This window comes from Electrona antarctica (genome assembly GCF_951216825.1).
Source record: "Electrona antarctica genome assembly, chromosome: 22".
Taxonomy (NCBI): Eukaryota; Metazoa; Chordata; class Actinopteri; order Myctophiformes; family Myctophidae; genus Electrona; species Electrona antarctica.
The window spans coordinates 10,253,371-10,277,060 of record NC_136805.1 but is presented as its reverse complement, the minus strand read 5'-3'; the positions used below and the strand labels follow the sequence as shown (position 1 = coordinate 10,277,060).

Here is a 23,690-nt window from a genome sequence, read left to right as displayed (position 1 = left end):
ACCTCCTCCCTTCATGCCCCAGCCCTCCCCATCTCTCTTCCCCTTTTGCCTGCTCTCTCCGCTTCTTCCTCCCACGTTGTGCACATGTGCGAGAGTGCCTCTACCAGTGCACTCCTCTCCCTATCTCTCTGCTCTCCCCCTCTCTGTCTCTCACTCACAAGCGCTTCTCACCCTCCAGCACTCTCCCTCTCTCAGTGAACAAGGAGCGGTGGGGGGGTGGGGGGGTTCTCCGCTTAGCCAGCTGTAGCTCTGACGTGATCCTCAGATCTTTCTTCATCCTTCCACCGATTTTCCGCTGCTCGCTTATCTCCTGGAAAGTCCATGTGTCAGTCGGACGTCTCAGACACTTATCGGGTCTTGGATGCAATCGAGGTGTTTAGGGGGAGAGGGAACAGGAGAGAAGTTTTATAAGCCATTCGTCCAAAGCACCTTTCCATTCAATCTGTGCACCTTGGATATCTTGACTTTGTGTTGAGAGGCTATTTATTCATCAATGGCAGGAGTTTTACCACACATCACCGAAGGACACCTTTGATTTTCTTTTGCCTCAAGGCTTTTCTGGCTTTTATTACCGTATTTCATCATAATTTCATAACTCGGATGCTCTTCGGGATCGCATACATGTAGGACTTTTATAGAGCATGAAATGTCCGTAGTACAGTATGTGTGAAGTTTGGAGGACCCCAGTGAGCGAAAGCATGGCTGACAGCCAGAGACCAGGAGTTAAGTGCTAAAGCCCACTTTCCCGGCACACGGTCAAGGTAAGCACGGAGCACGCTTGCTTTCTCTCTGTGAGGTATTCCCACACACAGTCACACCACGCTGTTATACACACACAAAGAGAGGGGCTCACACATACACATGATAAGCAGACGTGTAATTGAATGTCTTCAACAGTGGCTCTCTCAAAGTGTGGTCCTTGGACCTTCATGGTTACTTGAAGCTGGTGCCAAAGGGACCCTTACAGGTCTGTAACTCTGAGTGGAGTGGACCAAATGGACCCTTACAGGTCTGTAAGTCTGAGTGTGTTGAACTTGACCAAATGGGCCATTTTAATTCCTTTAAATAATTTAAATTTAAATTTAAATTTAAATTAAAAAGTTGGAAACCCACTGGTCTGCTTACAGACACATGCAAGGGTGTGATTAAACGCACGCACGCACGCACGCACGCACGCACCATACCATACCACCTTTATTTATATAGCACATTTAAAAACAACAACGTTGTACCAAAGTGCTTTACAGTAAAACATTAAAAAACACAACTTCATTGAAAAACCACACACACACACACACACACACACACACACACACACACACACACACACACACACAGTAGACTGATGTGTCAGTGCTTATCTGCAAGAGCAGAAGAGACAAGTCGATAATTAGGAGGGGAAGATTTGGGATGAGATATTGACCCCTATGTTGTTCAGTGTGTGGAGCGTTTGGCACCAGGGCAGTCAGGCACTGGGTCCAAGGACAAAAAACACTTTAACGATGATTCCTGTCTGAGTCTTGACAGCTGCTCAGCATTTGTCTCTCTACCAAAAGAGATAGTTTTGACTGAGGAGGCACGGTACTCCGTGTTCCATAAACAGGATTGGTCCAATTTATTTGTTTTTTTGGGCAGGGTCCAAAGTCCAGAATTGAGGAATTAATATGCTGTTAGTAAGGGCATTTTATCAGGTATTTGACCAATATGGGAACTAAATCGTTACCAAGAAATTTCTTCACCAATGTGTTTCTAAAGGTGTCTAATAACATATACTAAAAGTTTGAAATTCAACTCCTGTGGGAAATTGAGTTATTAGCATAATATGTGACCATACCCTTAACATCCTATATAAGGCAAAAAAGTCCAAATTTCATCATTCTTTAAGTGTTTTTTGTGCAAAACTAATGCTTGGAATGGATTCAGAATCATGAAAACCCCCTAGTTTCATATGTCACATGCTACTTAAAGAATGATGAAATTTGGACTTTTTTGCCTTATATAGGATGTTAAGGGTATGGTCACATATTATGCTAATAACTCAATTTCCCACGGGAGTTGAATTTCAAACTTTTAGTACATGTTATTAGACACCTTTAGAAACACATTGGTGAAGAAATTTCTTGGTAACGATTTAGTTCCCAGATTTTCATAGATTTCTCTTACTATGTAGTATATCTGTAGTATCTTGTGTGGAATTATTCATTGGGTATTTAGTACAGAAATCAGGTTCAGATTCAACATTGTGTCATCTGCTGTGTGTGTGCCTTGTAAAAAAAGGAGTGAAATCTCTATTTGATAACATATGTGACGGCTCACATATATTTACAGTCCCACATGTTAAACATTTCACAGAATATGTGTATGATCTACACTTCCACTTCTTTCACCAGTAACATTATGTTTTGTTTCTGAAAACATAAATGGTAAATGGTGCATTTATATAGCTCCTTACATAGCGCTTTACATAGATTGTGCATTACATTCACCCATTCACACACACATTCATACACCGATGGCAGCGGAAACCATGCAAGGCACATCAGGAACAATTCGGGGTTCAGTGTTTTGCTCAAGGACACTTCGACATTAACTCTGGGGGAGCCCGGGTTCGAGGTGGCAACCTTGGGGTTGCCATGCATCCGGCCACTCTACCCCTGAGCCACAAACGCCCCAATACCGAAAAGTTGTCTGAAGCCTTTTTAATGAAATTTCACTTTGAAGTTATTAATTTTACATTGACTTTTTAACTGGTCACAAAATAATAAGAAGCTAGTTCAGTTGTGTCGTTGGCAAGCATGGTACAGTATGTGACATCTTGTAAGTGTCTGAAGTGTAATCATTCCTAGAATGGTCACACCCTGTTAAAATACTTTTACACACAGAAGTCAACCATTAAATGTGTACACTTTCACAGATAAATTAACATAAGATTCTACTGTGTACCATGGGTCAGGAGGCCAGACAGGGGTACAGTTACCATATCAAAACATCCTAAATCACATTTCTCTGTCCAACCAGTGTCTGGGCTATGTTCGTTTCCAGAATACGATTAGACTTTACTGTCAATAAAACTGTAATTGCATTGACCTAGACATAGCTAGAGGCTGTTACATGAGTCGTTCTCCGAAACGGGGCTTAGAGGTGGAATTTGCTTTCTCTTAAGAGTACTCAACAAATCTTATGTCTATCAGGCCTTTACCAGACGGCCAGAAGCATCTGCAAAGTAATTATGCGGACATTAGACAGATGGCAAAAGAGGGCAAAGAGAGGCAAATATTGTACTTTTACTCCACTACAATTATTTGACAACTTTAGTTACTAGTCACTTTGTAGATTTTTATTATTATTACAAAACATACATTGACCACTTCAGCACTGTCCGGCCATTTGAAAATAGCAGACACTTTGTGAGCTTGTAGATCTGCTATTTTCAAAAGAATTGTACACAAGTAAAAACATGAAATGAGACATTCTGCATAACGAGTACTTTTTACTTTTGGTACTTTAAGTGCATTTTGATGCCAACCCTTTTGTACTTTTTACTCAAGTTTCTTTTCTTTTTTTTCTATAATTTTTATCTCACGATTTTGTAACCCATTTTTCACCCCTATGTAAATTATCTAATGTGATCCTGGGCTCTACACACCCTCCGCCAACCTAGTCCCCATATATGGGGGACATGGGGAGAGCAACGGACTCCTTTACACCTGACAGGGGGGAGTTTCCCTGGTTGGACGTAGCGCGTGGAAGGAACACGTTATTCCAACCAGTTCCTTTCCCCTCCATCAGGCTGGCAGTTTTTTTTTTTTTTTTAATTCTGGACCTTTACTTGCAACAGAGTAGCCTATTTTTGCATGGCAGTATTGACACTTTCACTTAAAGGGGAATACCATCATTAACATGGTGAATCACATCTTGATGACTTCACCATGTTAATGAATTTTTTCAGACCTCCAGTTCTAGGAAACACAGAATGGGGGGACGTTTTTTTAATTATTTCCACACAACAGCTCTAAGGTATATTAATGACAGTAAAATATTGAAAATGAGTGGAATGCCCCTTTAAGTATCACTTTGGAATTTTTTTGTATTATATCTTGCTGACTTTATGGGGTATCATGGATGTATATTGTCTGTACTGTAATTGACATGTATGATGTAGCTTTGAAGTTGTAATTTTATTTCTGCCTCTTTCCCACTAGGCCAGCTCCCACTTGAAAAAGACTTACCTTACCCCTTATCCCTTGCCATTTTTTACTATAGTTCAAATTACTATTACTATATTACTATAGTAAATAGTTCAAATAGCCGATCTACAAGCTCTGCTTGTATCTGCAGCCGAACACAATGTCTCGATGTAGATCGGCTAGTTGAACTATTTTAAAATGTTTTTCAAAATAGTAAAAAAAAATGGCAAATACGTTTAGTGATAAAGGATAAGGGTGGCAAGATGGAGCCCTCTGTCTCAATGTGTTTTTACGGGTTAAATAAAGGTTAAAAGTAAAACAATTGAACACTTTTCCCCCACCACTGTCTCCACACCCATGCAGCGATGACCACAGTGTCCATGGAGCCCCTGGCGCTGACCACGGTGCTGCTGGAGGCGGGGGTCCTCCTCCTCAACGCCACCGTGGAGCCGCCGCCCGCCCCGGACCTGGACCTGCTCCCGTCGTCGTCGTCGCTGGCGGTCCCGGGGTCACAGCAGGACGCGGCCGCCACCTTCACCATCGGCGCCATCCTCTCCGTCATGTGCCTGGTGGGCGTGACGGGGAACATCTACACGCTGGTGGTGATGTGCCACTCGGTGCGCGTGGCGGCCTCCATGTACATCTACATCGTCAACCTGGCGCTGGCGGACCTCCTGTATCTGCTCACCATCCCCTTCGTGGTCTGCACGCACTTCCTCAAGGGCTGGTACTTCGGCGACATTGGCTGCCGCGTGCTCATCAGCATGGACTTCCTGACCATGCACGCGAGCATCTTCACGCTGACCGCCATGAGCACCGAGCGCTACTTCGCCGTGCTCAAGCCGCTCGACACGGTCAAGCGGTCGAAGAGCTACCGTAAGGCCATCGCGCTGGCCGTGTGGCTTGCCTCGCTGGTGCTCACGCTGCCCATGATCGTGACCATCCAGCTGTTCGAGGGCGGCGACAAGGCCATGTGCCTGCCCACGCTGTCCGAGTCGGCGTACAAGGTGTACATATCCTGCCTGTTCTGCACCAGCATCGTGGCCCCGGGGCTCATCATCGGATACCTGTACATCCGGCTGGCGCGCGCCTACTGGATCTCACAGACGGAGACCTTCAAGCAGACCAAGAAACTGCCCAATCAGAAGGTTGGTGCATTAGCTCTTCTTTTATTTTATTTTTTTAACCGTTTGGCCGCCAGGATTAATTAAAGAATGATTACTATATATGGCAGGATATCCCCCTGTTCAACCCTTATTTTGAAGATCCAAAACACCACGACCGGAATCGGATGTTGACTGAATGGTATGTGTCGGATTAGGTGTTGATCTCTCACTAGCTGATGAGAAGTACAGGCCGGCGCCATTAGTGACCACTACGCTCCGTGCAATAAGCGTTGTTTTGACCAGAAATGCCGCCTGGGACGGGGAATTGGAGATAAAAGCGACTGAAGGTGCACGCGCAAATCAAGATGGCGCAGTACAGTGTTATGGCTAACAACAGATAGCCATCCGAAACTAATGTGAGTAGACTTTCAGCTAGATTGGATCAAAACATTTATACAACTGAATAAACATACGTTTATTGGCGCTTGCCGAGACTAATGATTAACGTAGGTTGCGAAGTGAAGAATGACAGCGAAGAGGGAGAGAGACGGGGGGAGACATGCAGCAAAGGTCGTCATGAACAGGACTCGAACCAACACGGCGTGCTGTCAGGCCAGACAGAGCCTATGTGGCATGCGGCTGGACCACTATAGGCCAGCGGGCGCCCATGCATTAGCTCTTCAACACACTAATTATTCAGAGCTTTCGGGCTATATAGTTCGACCAGACACACCCGAGAGAGGGTCACATGCATGCGCGCCACTTTGTGGGTTTATGTAACTGTTATGTGTCAAGCAGCTGACCTGACAGGTTACATAAATGCACTTCATTCCACTGTGGGTCTTGCTGTCCCATAACAGCAGCAAGCACACGTTGGTACAGTGTGTGCTGTACCCACCGCCACCCCCAGTGCCACCTGTGGGCTCTTTTTCTGCTGTGGGTGTTTTTATATACTGTACAGTGTGTACACAGTACCGGTATATATCTGCCTTATTTTCTAATTGTACAGGGAGAAACAAGTAGCAGAGCATGAATGCAAACATCAAAAATAAGACGGTATTCACACCTGTGTTTATACATTATTAATAAAATGTTTTATACAATCTGTATGTGAGTTATCTGACTGAACTAGATGTCATTCATTCATGCATTAATTAATTCCAATTAGACGTACGTATTAAAGTACCATACTGTAGTTTAGCCCATATTGACTATAGTCTCGCATTGCCAGATTTTCAAATGCTTCCGTCATACTCTCTGGAGCAACGGAAGCTCTGATCATGAGTTAGCGATAAAGCGTAAGTGAAGCCTCGATCCTACCCACTTCCCTTTTTCGACTTTACAGTCGCGCAAATGTATCCTAATATAAATCAAAATCATCAAAGGATATACAGTATGAATGAATATGAATATATGGCATTTGGAATATATGGTATTTTACCCCTGTTCCACCTGAGCATGTGTCCATACCTCGTTAACTGCCAATGTTAACTAAAGTTTGAAAACAGTTTAACCCATTATAAGACAAGATGAAAATATCAGATGTAAAAGCTGGCAGCGCGGCACGAAGTGATGTGCTGTGAGCTTGTATATCTGCAATTATTTTCTGCTATTTAACACAAACAAATCTGTCCTGTGTTTTAATGGGTTAATGTAGCCTGCATGGCTCCAGCCCCTGAATCGCTTTTGGCATGAAAATCTGATACTGCGGCTACGGCTAATCAGCGCCGTTTCAACTCGATGACGTCAAACAACAAACATGGTTGCCCCCACTGTGGTAGCCTCGGAAACCACGTACGTTTTTTTTTTCCAGGGAGAAAAAAAGTCTGGGTCCGAGTCCACTTCAATTCGGCATAGAGTAGCGCAAACATCTCTCACTCTCTGCTGATTTCTGATCGTCTGCACCTTTGTTAAATTGACGCACACACGCACACATGTACACACACACACTCCTCTCTCTCTCTCTGTCGCTCTAAGTAATTAGTCTCATGTCCAGCAGCTGCGCATAGTTTCTCCCGGCGGATCCTGCCGGGAGCTGCCTATGCCATAAAAAGCATAGGTGAGTTCCAGGCTACCACTGTGGTAACTTGCGACTGTATCGATCTGGCTATTAAATCGCCCTATGATATACTAGTTTCTTTACAGAAAAAGACAGGTTTTAGAAACATCATCATCCGACATATGTTACCGTGTTCATTTACATGCTAGCAGCGCTCGTTGACCGTGTTTGTTTGGTTAGCAGCAACCGGGTTAGGGCCGATTCATACTCCTATTTTAGAGCCGAATAAAAGTCGGTTCGGCTCTGTAGAGCCTACAATGTGACGTCATTTGAGGTTCGGAGGGGCGTCCTAAAGTCGGCTCTTCGGTGCTACTGAAAATTTCTGACGAGCCGAAATCATTTCGGCACTACAGCGCCGAAACAGCGGTAAAATAGGAGTATGAATCGGCCCTTAGCCAGATTGACAGCTTTGCTACCATTTTGATTTGTTGGTGTGAAGACTGCCGCTTTAGCAACACTCATCCCAGAAACTGCAGCTGCCGTATTCGGTTTCACTTATTATTCAGGCTTTCAGTCTGAATAATGAAGTGAAACGAAATGAAAATTCAAGTTGTCATCATTGTCAGGCTGGAGAAAAACTCTAATCTAAAAATGAAGCCTTTATAGCGGAAACATGCATGTCTTTGTTTATGTAGGACACATGGCTGAAGATTAGATTTGGATCAAAAGTTCTGTACAGATGAACAGAGTCAACAGATGTAGGCGACAGTCAAAACAAGAGGGATGTCCATAAATGTCCACCACTAACCCATTTAGACCTGAGGACACGTCTGTGTCACCTTATAGCTTTTAACCATTATTATTATTATTTAGCGGTTGAAAAATTGTGAAAATGTGTGCAAATCTTTGAATATATATTATTTCCCAGCGAACGTTTTGAACTCATATCTTGGCTTCTGGGAGGTCCCTGAAACAACAAATTTTGAGAAGGGCGTTGGCGGCCAATTACATATAATATTGCAGGGATCCTTGACATGAAAAGGTTTGAGAACCACTGACATAGTCGAGAAACATATATTTTTTCAGAAAACTGTCATGATTTAGAAGACATTTCATAGAATCTGTTCTCATGTCTTATAACAGGCCTATATAACATCTTGCTGGGTTCTCCTGCAGGTTCTGTACCTCATCTTCACCATTGTGCTCATCTTCTGGGCCTGCTTCCTGCCCTTCTGGATCTGGCAGCTGCTGGGCCAGTTCCACCCGCAGCTGCAGCTGTCCTCCAAGGCCAAGCGCAACATCAACTACCTGACCACCTGCCTGACCTACAGCAACAGCTGCATCAACCCGTTCCTCTACACGCTGCTCACCAAGAACTATAAGGAGTACCTGCGGAAGCACCAGCGCTCCTGGACCGCCGGCAGCTACTTCAGCCGGAGGAACCGCTTCCAGCGCTCGCCGCGGCGGTCCACCACCTCCTCCAGCAGCCAGCAGTGCACCGAGAGCTTCGTGCTCACGCACACCGCGTCCCTGCGCGCCCACAACAGCAGCCTGTGAGAGGTAAGGGCCGGGGGCCAGCTGATTGTGATTATCTTTTATCGTCGTGTCATGTTCATTAATGTGACCAGATTTGACTGAGAGCCTGCCATGGCGCAAATTACAGCTTTTCACCAGAGGAGAAAAACGTTTTTCTTTTTTTTTCTTTTTTAAATGAGTTTATAGCACAGGCAGACTCTTCACATACTAGAGCATGTCTGAAATAAGTGTCACAGCTGAAATCGACATGTAAATATGAAATAAATGCCCAAACATGTAGCTAGGTGTAATGTTAGAGACCACAGAAGTGAACCTTTCAAGCCGGTTTTCTCAACTCGCTGTTTTCTACAAGGCATTACTCTATAAGCCATATCTCCAAAACTGGCGGGTCAAACTGAACAACCAATATGTCAATTTGAAGCTATCCTGCTTTCATATGACATGAAAAAACGAAAATTCAAAAAAATCCAATGGCAGTCCCTCAGTCAAATGTAGTCACGTCTACGAGCATCGTGAGCTTGCGCAGCCACTGTTTTCGCCCAGTCTTCGTGCGGAGATATAGGGCTTAAGTGGTCATGGCAGTTTTCGAACAACAAGTTGACCACAAACATTCTTGACCAGATCTTAAAGCTAATGTTCCATACTCCATGCGTGTAGTCATGGCGCTGTACCAGTTCCATGGCCTGTGTGTGGCTCATGCAGATCTGGATGTTTTTGGAATTGTTGACTCTGTTAAAGAGAGGAACGTCTGATCCTGGGGGGCTAACATGGCAGATGGGTTCCATTACTGCGTGTGTAGACATGTCTGTCTACAGGGGAACCGTCAGCCTCCCGATACTATTATAATTATGTAAACACGACAAGCGGTGCCTCTTTTTCTTTTTTGTTTATGCGTAGAGCCGGATCTGAGGTAACGCGTGCTTTATTGGACAACAATAAACATTCAGTCAACTGTTACCCAATTCATACCTGTAGGACATCTACACATCTGTTCTCCTTTGACCTGCACCTCAAAGCCTCAATTCAAAACCCCATTATAAGAGTTCACCTCCAAAATGACTTATTTTCGATCAGTTACTCATCCCATGCGGAGACTTGAATTCATGGATATTTTTATTTTTTTTTGTCACATTCCTAAACCCATAATTTGATGTCCAGCAGTGGTTCCCTATAGAGACCCAAAGGAGACTCTATGGAGACACAATGGAGACTCTTTGTGTCATCGAATTATTGGCTTAGGATTCAGGAATGCGTAAAAAAATATATATATATCCATGAATTCAACTCCAGTCTCCATGGGATGAGTAACTGGTCGAAAATAAGTAATTGTTTTGGACGAACTACTCCTTTAAGGCCCACCTGTTGAAACATCTACTGTACTACTACTCATAGATCGGCTATTTCTGACCATTTCTGAAAATGTTCGAAAAGTTTTGAAAATGTTGAAAAGGGTTTTGATTAATAGCCTATGACATGCCCGGGGACGCCAGGGTCAGGGTGACCGTGGGATGCCAGGGTCAGGGTGACCGTGGGATCTCATCACTGAATGAGAACAAGGTTGTGCATGAAATTTGGGGCCTCAAGCATCTATGACCAAAAATAATTCTGCCCTCCTGTCTGCCTGGCCAGTGGCCACGGTCCACATTCAACTGTCTGCATTCTTGTCTGTTCAGAGTTCGGTTGCGCTGTCCCTACATGGCAATCGGTAAACGATCATTTTTTTCCTTCTCCTTCATGCTCTCCGAGGTGTTTTATTTCTTAGCCTCAATCGCACCCGTGTCACGGGGCTAGTTCATGTCGCGGCCAGGGGAGCTGTTCTTGATTAAGAGGAAACCCGCTGAGGTCTTCCTTAAGCATGAGTCTGCGGCCCGAAACGATCTGCCGGTGGTGTATGTACGTGTGTCTGTCTGCCTGTGTGCGCGTGGCTGCATGTTGCACGCATATCTGCATGCATGCGTGTCAGTGTATCTGTGTACATTCATGAGAGTGCACCGTCTCTAGCAGTATACTGTCTGTACGTCGCAATCCCCCGGTCTTAAGTGTTCCCTGGAGAGGAAACCGGGTGCTTGTGATATGCTGATTGCAGTGGAGGGGAACTTGGGGTTAAGAGCCCAGGGCTTGGCTCATGGGAGGGTGGTGGTCTGAGTACTATAGGGGCACACACAAGCACTCCGTTTTATGACACAGCTCTGCACTTCATGTGCTACAGCTGTAGATCACTCGCTCAACTGAAAAGGGCATGAGGATGCAGACACGCGCGTGTGTGTGTGCAGTGTGCACGCATGGATACTGTACGTGCACAGTGCAAACACAGGATACATACAGTTGGAGGCCATCGATATTGTCCTTTTCTTTTTGCTGAGGTTTGCGTGATCTGCGCAAAAGGACAGTTAACCCATTTTGGGCGGGAACCCCTTTTGGTGTTTTAAACATGTTATAATTTAGCTATTGCAAAATAGCAGATCTACAAGCTCATAGCGCGCCACCGAGTGGCGCGCTACGAGCTTGTAGGTCTGCTATTTTTGAAAAATCGTGAAAATATTTATTTCAGAAAACTGGAGGATTTAGAAGGATTTTTTTAAATTTTGAGGTCAGGCCTAAATGGGTCAAATGATAAGGGACAATATCGGTGGCACCCAACTGTACTGAAGTCGACGGGTCAAAATGGATCGTGTGCCGTAACAATGCAGGTTCTCCACGATAAACTTTTATAGAGGTTTGATTTGATTGAGGGGTTTGTATGTATAAGGAGACAGATATACTGCATGAAATACCGTCGCCACTAAAAGATATATTTTTCTTAGCAGCGCACACGCAATAACACACTTTTCCACATGGGGTTTTTCTGCCACTGGCCACTGGTCACAGTGGTCAGGATTATGGAAACAATAACACACATTGTCATAACCCATCTTAAGCAGCAGGGGACCAGTCTGCTCTTCTTTGAGTATTATCCTTTATTCTCATAACGTCTCTGAGGAACCTATTATTCTCATACAGCTTCATTATAATAGCCGGTTCGGTTTTCTTATAACTATATAACTCCATCGGCAGAAAGAACTTCAACGACCAGAATCCTAAACTTGTCATAACTTTGTGGTGCTTCACTTTAGTTTGCTACAGTATAGTGCTGTGAGTTCAAGGCAGTAGAGACTGCTATGAGAGCAGTGCTGCATGCTGACCCCCTCTTTGTCTGAGAATATACCTCGCCGAGTGACAACAACTACCATAATTCACAAGGGCAGAGCATATGGTCCTCTCTGTGTGCACGCGCACATGCACATTGTACCCTTTCATTATTTGGAACGGCTAAAAAGGGGGGTAGGAGAGAAAACGGCTCTCCTTGTGCCGAAAGGAAGGTAGAGCGCTCTGCAGTTGAATCAAACCAAACAACAATCACTCTGACAAAATGCCCAAGACTAAGACTGAGTCTTAGAAAAACAACTCACATCCGCAGATAGAAACAAATGAAAGACCAGGGAGACTGGAGAGTCATGCGATTTTTTTTTACGAAACCATGCAGGCACGCAAGCCCCTGGGTTTACCACGGATTTGAGAACAGCGACTAGGCTTAGCCGTTCTAAAATCACGGTAAACCATGACCCCCCCGTGTGGCTTGTTGCTTTTCCCCTCTTTTCTAAAACTGTTACCAAATATGGCAACACGAAAAAGCCATGTCACACAACAGCAACAAAAACTACGGAGCTTACACAGTGTCCCTGAGCAAGGCACTTACAGTAACTGCTATCACGATGCTGAAGTTCATTCATCAGATGTTATAATTCCATTTAACGCACGCACGCACGCACGCACGCACGCACGCACGCACGCACGCACACAGAGAGAGAGAGCTTTCAGTAAATTGGCACACCATCCAGGAGAATAGAGCGTCGCAGTCCTGCCAACTTTCATGACGACGACAGACCCAATTAAGAAATAATGCCACATTAATTTTCCCCATAGACATTTCAAAAAGTATTTAATTAAAGATCTGTAAGCCTTGAACAAAGCCAACCCGGATCGTGACAAATCATGACAACAAACACAATTTTTGGGGCCGAACACATAATTAGAAAGAAGAAAAAAAGGGCAGGTTACAAAACACTTTTTCTGTTGTTTTTCTTCCTTGTAATTATTTGTTCGGCCCATGTTTTGTCCCGATCCGAGTTGGCTTTGTTCGAGGTTTACAGATCTTGAAATAAATACTTTTTGAAATGTCTATGGGGAAAATGCATGGGGAATTATTTCCTGGGCCTATCGTCGCCATGAAAGGGGGCGGGACTGCGACTCTCTATAACATTAACCTTTATGTTTATTGCAGAGGGACATATATAGTTATTATCCAGCCAAGAGTCTGCAGAGATTGCATGTATTCTATGAGAATGTAATGAGGTGACCTGGCGGAGGGCAGTAAGGATAAGCCAGCGCCATAAGCCTTCAATAGAATAGAACATGATCCTTCTGCCTCCAACTCTGTGCACATATAGGGGACACTAAATCCCTACATCAATGTATATCATTATCTCTTCTGTCATAGAACCTTATACGATAGCGTAAAGCTCACTTGACAGTATACTCTTACATTTTCTTCTATTGTAACTCCACTAAATTACATTTTATTCATTGTAGGTTTCTAAATTGAAGCTCATGGTCCCCCTTCTCTTTACCCCATGCATTCAACTCCGACATGACCCTGACATATTATTAACCCATTTTGACCTGAGATCAGATTCTAAAAATGTCTTCTATATCCTGACAGTTTTCTGAAAAAGCTATGTTTCTATGTCAGTCGTTCTTCGATTTAAAAAAAATAGCAGACCTACAAGCTCGTAGCGTGCCACTCGGTGGCACGCTATGAGCTTGTAGGTCTGCTATTTTTCAATAGCTAAAGCATAACATAATGCTAACACCAAAATGGGTTAACAGTTTGACTGCGGATCACGACGTTCCCGACTTAATTGATAAAGAGATCTTTCCCTGTGGATCACGACATTCCCGACTTTAGTTTTCATTGTTTAATTTGCAGTTTTTGATCACTTACATGGTACATGTTACATGGTACATGGTTTCCAGCGGACACAGTAGGATACGTCACGCGTTTGGATCACGTGACCAGAAGAAACAAATCAGTCACACAGGGTTCTCAGGGCTTCTGGGAAATTGAGGCTCTGAGGGACTTATTATTATCATTGTTATTTTCTTAGTTTACTGTCTGACAGTTTTGTCAGCTCTATTATTATTATTATTATTATTATTATTATTATTTCTTTTTTTATTTGGTTCTGTAAACCAATAGGGTAGGCAATTATAAGCTTTTAGCTTCAACCTACACCTTTTCGGGCCACTCAAGTGTATAATGTATTATGTATTGTTATACATGTGAAAGGTTAGAAATAAACGAAACTAAAAAAGAAAAAAAGCAATGGCCCGTGTGCCCCAGCTGTTGTTGTTGTTGTCGAGACTGTGGAATATTTTTGAATAATATTACAAACGATTGGAATATATTCAGGCGGATTTTGGTGAAACTGACCTATACATTAGCACCCAGGTGATTCTTCAAAGGTTAGTGAAATACTCCGCAGTGAAGCTGCAGAGAATTGAAGATTTCAATTCTCCGCAGTCAACGTATTTTTTCCATTCTTGGTACAGGTCTGTTAACCCATTCTGGGCGGGAACCCCTGTTGGTGTTTTAAGCATTATGTTATGCTTTATCTATTGAAAAATAGCAGATCTACAAGCTCATAGCGCGGCACCGAGTGCCGCGCTACGAGCTTGTGTAGGTCTGCTATTTTGAAAAATCGTGAAAATGTTGCGCAAATCTTTGAATATATATTCTTTCAGAGCGAACGTTTTCAACTCAAATCTTTGCTTCTGGGGAGGTCCCTGGAACAACTTTTAGTTGAGAATTTAGAAGGCATTTGTAGAATTGTTCTCAGGTCTAAATGGGTTTGTTTGTTCACTGAAAAGCAGTCCCACTGCCATGGTTTTATAGATGCTGATTGGACCAGCAACAACCATCCATTTCATCGGCTCCATATAAACTGAATATAGGAATACTGTATTCTGTGTTGCTTTTTTATCATTATTTGTTTTACAAGCAGATGTTGTGTACTGAAAGGTGTTTTACAGTACAGTTAGTACAGTTAGTACATCATTAAACTAGCAATCCCGTGATCAGCGGGCGGTTGGAGAATTCAACGGGTCAAGAGAAAATATGATTCTAAAGCTGTATCACAGTCTTACAGTCCTTGCATACTGATGTGTTTTTCACAGTTTTTTCCAAAAAATGCGTTAGTCAGCGAGAACCTTATCCCCATTAAAAGCAGCCGTAAAGCATCGGTGTCATTTTATACTTTGGCTATTCAAAAATAGCAGATCATATGACCTTGCAGATCTGCTATTAAATTAGAAAATGTGAAGAACAAGAAAATAACATTTTTGCAAATCTGTGAATGAATAAGAAATGTTAAAGCGAACATTTTTAACTCAAATCTTTTTGGTCAGGTCATACTGGGTTAAATCTGTTGACGACACACCCTCACTTTGGATGTAATTTGTCCAGTGCAGTCGGTATACAAAGTACTTCTGAAAATGTTGCCCCAGGCTGAACTTTGTGTCAGTCGCCCTTGCAGTGACAGCTGCCTGGCAGGCCCTATGGAAGATGCAGATTGCATCTCATCGCTGCAAAAACAAAGCAACTCCCCTGCTATGGCAACACCACAGCATTTACGACTTAGCAGCAGTTATCTGCAAAACAAAATATGGCACAATAATCTCAGTAAGAAACAGCCTCTGACTGGAGTTCTTAAAGGACAACTTTAGTTTTTTTCAACCAAGGTTCATGTTTTACGTTGTTATTAGAGAAAGTATAAGATGAGTGTTGTTTTATTTCCATTTGCTGCTTTCTTTCGTTTTAGCAATTTTAGCAATTTTTGACAGGGGGGCGGGGGCATTCGAACATGGGGCTAAATATGTTTTTCTTTACAACATTTCATAGCGATTTATTTTTTTATTATTTACTATAGTCCTACTAGACCCCAGGAAATTACATCTGGCTACAAATGATCACTGAATGTGAAGGGGGTGACAAACTGACCTGTTGAGCCATACAACACAGTATAGCAGCCCCCTATAGTACCCCCCTTCACATTCAGTAGATCCTGTGATCTTTTGTAGCCAGATGTAATTTCCTGGGGTCTAGTAGGACTATAGTAAATAATAAAAAAATAAATCGCTATCAAATTTGGTAAAAAAATACATATTTAGCCCTATGTTCGAATGCCCCCGCCCCCCTGTCAAAAATAGATAAAATCGCTAAAACGAAAGAAAGCAGCAAATGAAATTAAGACTCATCTTTTACTTTCTCTAATAACCTAGAACATGAACCTTGGTTGAAAAAACCTAAGGTTGTCCCTTAAACAATGTGGCCCTGCTTTTACAATATAGCCATTAGTTTAAACAATCACCTTGCTAATGTACAGGAACAACAGATCAGACATAGAATGCAACATGTACAATAATGGAATAGTGTTTTACATAACTCCCAGTATTGTGTTTTCATTGTCATAGTGGCATATTTAAATGCATGCCCTTCCCTTTCACACGATAAGGAGAGGAAGTTAATTAGTCAGCACTGCAGAGGAAGTAGATTTTGATACCAAGATGAGAAGTCTGGCTAGGAGCACCCGTCATGGATATTAGGAGGGAAAGCCAGGGCAGAATGGACAGGGTGAGAGACAGCATAGGCTACTGCAGGGAGTCTAGGGCAGGCCACCAACGAAAAGCAAAAACATTTTGACAAAACACAAAACACATGAATCAGGTTTTTATTTTATACCGTTCTTTCCACTGCCAAAGGTTTACCTTTGATCATTTTTAAGGGCATCAACATACTTGCACATTATTCAACTGTTTTTGTATACACATAATTCAACTGTTTTTGTATACACATTATTCAAATGTTTTGCCAGACTAGTTAGCAATACATAAACGGCAGTGGGTGGTGGACATAGAACATATCTATCAGTTTTGACATATCTTTCAGCTTCATTCTTTCCAATAGTCAACTTCCAGAAATATCAAAGGTTGATAACCTTGCGTAAAAGCTGCAATCCGTAACTTGAGAGACCACATTTTTACACATTTTGCAAACAGGCCAAGAAACACTGATAAATATGATTGTTAAAATATAGCATATCAGTTATGTCTTCAAAGAGTTTGTTTCCATTCCATATTCCATTCAAATTGTGACTTGAATAAAAGGAAAATAGTGAACTTAAAAGGTGATCCACAATAGAAAATCATATCCTGCAGGAGGGTGGTGGAAAACAAAAGTTTAAAGCTACTGTAGGAATCCAGGGAACTCAAAACACGGGTAGAGATGAGCTTTTAAGAATGTGCGTGTGACAAGCTGTACGTGAAAAGTGCTCTAAATCCTGGATCTGTCAGGACTCGGACTGACTCAGATGCAGCTGCAGACAGGCAGAGGAAGAGCAGGTCAAGTGCAAGATGATTTATTTACCAAAAGCAGGAAACACTAGGAGCTTGAGAAGAAACACAAGGAATACTGAGAAAACACCTAGTGACTAGGAGATCATAACATAGAACTGAACATGCTGGCAACAACAATTACAAACTGGCAGTCAACGGGGGCACATAATATACGCATCAAGAGGTGTCAAGAAAACGCTTAGAGCAGGCGTCTCTTTCTGGTATTTAAACAGCTGGTGGAGGGAAATGACACTCATGCGCGGCTTCAACCTGTAGCGTCGGCAAAGCGTTTTTGCCGACGCTAGAAGGACAACAAGATACATTAGGATTGTTACTTCAAAACAAAAAGGAACACAGAAGTCCATAAATCCTACAGTAACTCTATACACCCATAAGGATGCACAAAACAGCATGGGCGGCTGGCGTAGCCATCTGGGCACTTAGGCTAATAATACTGCCTGAGAGCGCGTTGTGGGTTCGACCTTTGCTGCATGTCAATCCCCATATCTCTCTCTCCCCATTTTCCTGCTGTCAAACTACTGTTTTTATCAATAAAGGCAGACGAAAATCCCTAAAAATATCTTATAAAAAGGAGGCACAAAACACTCTTTGGGGTAAAAAAGTAAAGGTGGTTTTGGAGGAACCAACTCAACTAAAGCTCATATTTATGGAGGCATCCCTTCCATCTCAGTTGTTGTGGCACAAAGAAGACTCCACTTTGCTGGACACAGAGCAAAAGGCCAGGTCATTTTGGATATTCTTCTGTGGAGACTTACAAGACTACCCTGCCCATCACGAGGAACAAGACCACTCACATTTCCAGATGTTCTGAATAAGGGGCACAGGAGGAATGACTGTGAATGAACTCGCTGTGGCAATTAATGAGCAAAAGAGACCAGTGGAAGCAGCTTGTGTCGCAGATCTCAAGGTCACTCAAATGATGATGATGTATAGAATTGTCCCTAACTGCTGCCGATGAGCAGGTTGATGCCTTGCATGGTCGCCTCTGCCAGTGTGTGAATGGATGAATGAATGTATTGCAGATTGTAAAGCCCTTTGAAGAAAGACATGGCCTGTATATCAATGCACCATTAATCACATAACCTTGTAAATATTGCCACGAGGAGAGAAGCGAGAGGAAGATAAAGACTACCTGTCAGTAGAATAGTTCATGTGCGTGACATATTGCATTTCCTTACAGAGATGACATGATTCTTCATGCTCAATCTGACAACATGAAAATGGTGTAATCGCTCCCTGTAATCACATACAGCTGACACATTGTGACACATTATCATCCCACAGAAGGCATCATCATGGTTGGCTGCATGGAAACTGCGAGTCCAAACCCTTTTCTATAAATGGATACAACCTATGGATCCAGTGAACGTGTTAACTGGCCGCTTGGCTCTTGTTAAAACATTTAATTGGTTCAATACACTCGATAGCGTATTTCTAAAACCCACAGAATACACGACTTAACCACTTTCACTTTCCAAAATGTTTCAGTAATAGCGAAAATAAGCCGATCTACAAGCTCACAGCGGGCCGAACGAAAAACAAGGTTTCTGCTGGACATCGCTAAGAATGAAGGAGAGACAGTGCCATCATCCCATCCCTTTCCCCCAGGCTAGGAGAGACAGTGCCATCCTCCCATCCCTTTCCCCCAGGCTCTCTGTATAGAGAGGATCTGGCCAGAATGAAGGAGAGACAGTGCCATCATCCCATCCCTTTCCCCCAGGCTTTGAAGGAGAGACAGTGCCATCATCCCATCCCTTTCCCCCAGGCTTTGAAGGAGAGACAGTGCCATCCTCCCATCCCTTTCCCCCAGGCTTTCTGTATAGAGAGGATCTGGCCAGTGAACCAGTTGTGGGGGTGAGGGTGCAACCAAGCAGAGGGCAGTTATTTAGAGGTCAGTCAAGGACACACACTAGACACAGGCAATAACTCTCTCTCTCTCTCTGTCACAAACAAAAACGTGCACAGACTGCACACACACGTGCACACACACACATGTACGCACGCACGCACGCACACACGCACACACACACACACACACACACACACACGCACACGCGATGAGTACTGTACTATTGATTTCTCAGCCATATACTGTAAGCTTATTACATTGGCTCTTTTCCCAGCAAAGGGAAGCCCATCCTTGTCATATAGATAGATGATAGACTGGTATTGACTGACTCACTCACTCACTCACTGTAATAGATATTGCCAGGGTTGCCAGGTATGGCCCTACTACTCTACTACCCGTCACCTCTGTGATCAATTCGCACCTTGGCTCGCCATTCTCTGCTGTTATGGAACATTACGCTGATGGAGTGCCCTGTCATCTGCTTTCACAGTACTGTAACCTCTGACTATGTGCCCTGTCATCTGCTTTTACAGTACTAGTCTGTAACCTCTGTCTTGAAAAGTCTGACTTTCAGTCTGACTGGAAAAGGATGAAACATGCAGCGTTTCGAAATCAAAATGTGAGCGCATTGTAGCTTCAGTATGATTTGCTAAAAATGCTTCCATTTCTTATGCATGCATGCTAGTCCTATAGCCCCCGTTCAAAAATAGATCATAGCCTATTATTTATATTATACGTTACGGGGGAAGGAACTGGTTGGAACAACGTGTTCCTTCCACATGCTACGTCCAACCAGGGAAACTCCCCCCTGTCAGGTGTAAAGGAGCAACTGGAACACTCAGGCATGAAGGAAGCATGAGTTCAAGTCCGTTGCTCTCCCCATGTCCCCCATATATTGGGACTAGGTTGGCGGAGGGTGTGTAGAGCCCAGGATCACATTAGATAATTGACACAGGGGTGAAAAATGGGTTACAAAATCATGGGATAAAAATTATAGTAAAAGAAAAAGATAGTATACGTTTTGAGGCAGGTGTTCAGTGGACCACCTGCATGTTGGTCCAAACGCATGTTTGCGCGACCTGTCGTTGCACACACCCGACTCCTGCTCCATTTGTAAACAACATGCTGCTAGTGCTATAACGTTGAGCTACACGTTAGTTGCTAATACTCCTCTGGGTCCACATGCTGCAGTGAAATGTATCCTTTTTCTGCTGAAGCTGAGCTTACGCTTATTTGTGGAGAGAATGTGGTTTTGGATGCGTCGTGTCCATGACGGAAACTATAAACGGGACAGTAACCGTGACAACATCACGCATGGCAGTGACGGAAAAAACTGCACTAGAGTTAAACAGAGTTTTTTTAAAAAGCTAATAAACAGCATAATAAATAAATAAATAAATAAAGTGAAAAAGGGCTTCGATAACCTCCATAAGACCTCCATAAGACCTCCATAAGACCTCCATAAGGTAATGGTCAACGCCTGTGTGCACATTCAGAGCCATTGGTGCAGCCAGTGAGGAGCAGTGACATTTGCCTCAGACATAACCTACAGACAGACATTCCCTTATTTATAGGTAGATAGACAATAGACATCCTTTGGTTTGTACTTTGTACTGTATCTGAAAAGAATGCTTTTTTTCCCCTGAGTTGATGAGCTTTACAAGCTGTTGTTTGTTTTTGTTTTTTTCTTTTGACAGCTGAATGATAGCTGCATTTGTTGTGCAGTACAAACTCAACCGTAGCCATTCTCGCCTCACTTAAGCACTTCATTGCCTCTCTCAGTCACTCAGCACTCTGCCAATTCTTTTCAGAGAGAAAATTTGGGCTATTAGGCCAAGGCCTAATGAGCCACATCGGGACCGACAGTCCCACTTTTAAAAGTTGGCACTTTTAAAAAGGCTACTTTCAGAGGCTGGTGTTGGGTATTGGTGTCGACAGTAGGCCAGGGTTTCGGGCAGAATTTAACCAGTTTGAAAAGAGGAGTTAACGAGCAATTATGGGCACTAGATTTGCCCGTAAACCTCAAGTTTAGCAGGCATATACAGTAATATACGATAATATACAGGTGTGATTGTACAATTCGGGAGTTTACCAGAGTTTGTTGGAAAGTTTAACGGGAGTTTCCTGTAATATACACATCTGTATTCCATGCTTTTCGCGCAGTGAAGGAGATAAGTAGCGGCCGAAGGAATCCATTGTATGACAAAGAGGAGAAGCCATGTTTAGAATGTATCAAGCTAAGCAGGCCTATACTTATTTACCCTGAGCTCTCGTGGTAAAGAGAAAAGAAGAAGATACAGATTTTCATTGGGAAAGCTGAAACTATTCAGGACAGGTAGTGGCTGTGGCAGTGGACAAGAATAAATACCAATAATAAAAACCCAGCAAGACAGACAAAGGTGAGATGTAAATTTCACTGATGCAATGAGATACAATAGGTTCTGCAATTGGGTTGGAGCATGGCTGTGAGAATAATACTCTATCAGCTATATATTGCGCTACGCCACCCCTTACAGTAAAGTAAGTAAACAATGTCAAATAAGTTTAGGGATAAGGCTCTGTGTGTGTGTGTGTGTGTGTGTGTGTGTGTGTGTGTGTGTGTGTGTGTGTGTGCTATGATTAGACATTAAAAGGTTAGGTTTAGGGGTTATAGGATTGGAGTTATTCCTGATTTATAGTCGTGTGCTGCCGAGTTGTCACGCAAATCTACACTCGCAACGAGCCGTGACCTTACTACCTACTTTTGGCTTCAGGGTTATAGTTGAAAATGGCAATAAATAAATGTGCGTGTGCATGTGCATGTGCGTGTGCGTGTGCGTGTGCGTGCGGTGACCCCGGACAGCTGTCTGTGTTAATAGACTGCTCCTTAGGCAACTCACACGCTTGTAAATAGTTTTCCCCTGACCGTGGACAAAAGTGCCTGGCATATGTGTACAGTATGGCAGTGGGCAGGGGGGGGGGGGGGGGGGGGGGGTAACGCATAGGCACACAACATCGGTATACATTCAAAGACTTCAAAGAAAAGATCAGCCCCCCCCCCATGAATCCTATAAATCATTTACTGAGGCAATTTACACATATCTGTATAATTTACATGCCTTGACCCCCACAAGATTATACAAGCCATTGTTTTCCTGTTTCCTGCGTTGCCGGAGGAAATGATTGTTGTTCTTCCCCGCTGGGTGGGTTTACACGAGGACATTTTCCAAGGCATGCGACAAGTGCCCAAGCACTGTGACAGAAACGTACGACACGAGGCACCACCACAAAAGATTGTTATATTCTGTAGAAACAAGTCAGATCAAGTCTTTGATCCATATCCATCCATCCATGCTATCCATCAGTTCACACAATTTCCATCTAAATTGAAATTTGTACCGTGAAGCTTCTCCCTGCAGTGCTGACACATACAATGAGCTATCAGTACACTGTGTAACATAGTCAGCCACTTGAGATGAGATGAGATATACTTTATTAATCCCAGAGGGGAAATTGAAGCTTTACAACAGTATAATGTGGCACATAAATAAAGCTAAAACTACTGGACGCCCCTGCGTCCGAAACGGTAGAGAAATGACAGAGTTACTGTGTGGGGGAATTAGCATTTAGCAGACACGGCCCCTCTCTCTCTCATTAGCAGGCAACAGTGCAACACTATCTCCCTCTCTCTCTGTTTCTAGCACAACAGCGCCACTTTGCCCCTATTGGTACTCTAAACATAGGGACGGACATAGGGACAGGTTCGTGGACATCCGACATAGGGACATTGCTATTCCTTGGAGTGGTTACACCACTCAAAAAACAACAGACACAAGTGGACATAACCACACAAGACCAGGACCACCAAGGACCATAATATGCCATTTGGGGGAGGCAGTTCTTATAGAGTCTGATAGCAGTTGGCATGGAAGAGAGTCTGTACCGCTCCGCATCGGGGGGAGTGTGAGCCTATGGCTGAAAGGTGCTCACCCATATCCTGCAGCACATCATAGAAGGGTGTCGCCAGGTGCCCTTTACTTCTCCAAGCTCAGGCCTGTTAATATTCTCGACGCGTTCAACTACACCTACAACCACTTGCACTCATGTTATCAGACAGTTCCTGCATGTCCATGGACAGCCTCTGGGCACTATATCTTCCGCAATGTGGCACGACAATGACCCAATAGCAAAAGGCACTCGACATCGTCCCCCTGGCGCAGTGGTCACATTCACACCTTTCTTGCAACATTTTTGCATATAATGGGGGGGTGTGTTGGTTTTAAAATGTCATGTTAAGACCAGCTACAAGCTGGTGGTATTGCATGGTGCAGAGACGCACAGGTGAGTCATTGTTATTTAGGGAGCAGCAGAGGGAATTGTTTGGATAAAGAGCAAAAACAAAAACAAAACATTTTTATAGTTTGTGCTCAAACTGCAGATCAGCTATTTTCACTATTTCACCATTATTTAAACAGCTCGGGAAGGAAGAGTGCACGCACGCACGCACGCACGCACGCACGCAC

The 23,690-nt window shown here is 43.4% G+C and overlaps 1 protein-coding gene across 1 annotated transcript in view; it reads left to right on the top strand.

The window, feature by feature from the left end:
• Positions 1 to 276: 276 nt before the first annotated feature.
• The window catches only part of uts2r (urotensin 2 receptor), a 67,815-nt gene continuing 44,401 nt past the window's right edge, over positions 277 to 23,690 (top strand). Inside the window, exons 1-3 of the mRNA XM_079493484.1 lie at positions 277 to 761; positions 4,551 to 5,335; positions 8,469 to 8,852. Of these exons, the coding sequence (XP_079349610.1) occupies positions 4,553 to 5,335; positions 8,469 to 8,849 (1,164 nt within the window). The 5' untranslated portion in view covers positions 277 to 761; positions 4,551 to 4,552 and the 3' untranslated portion in view covers positions 8,850 to 8,852. The remainder of the gene's footprint in view (positions 762 to 4,550; positions 5,336 to 8,468; positions 8,853 to 23,690) is intronic.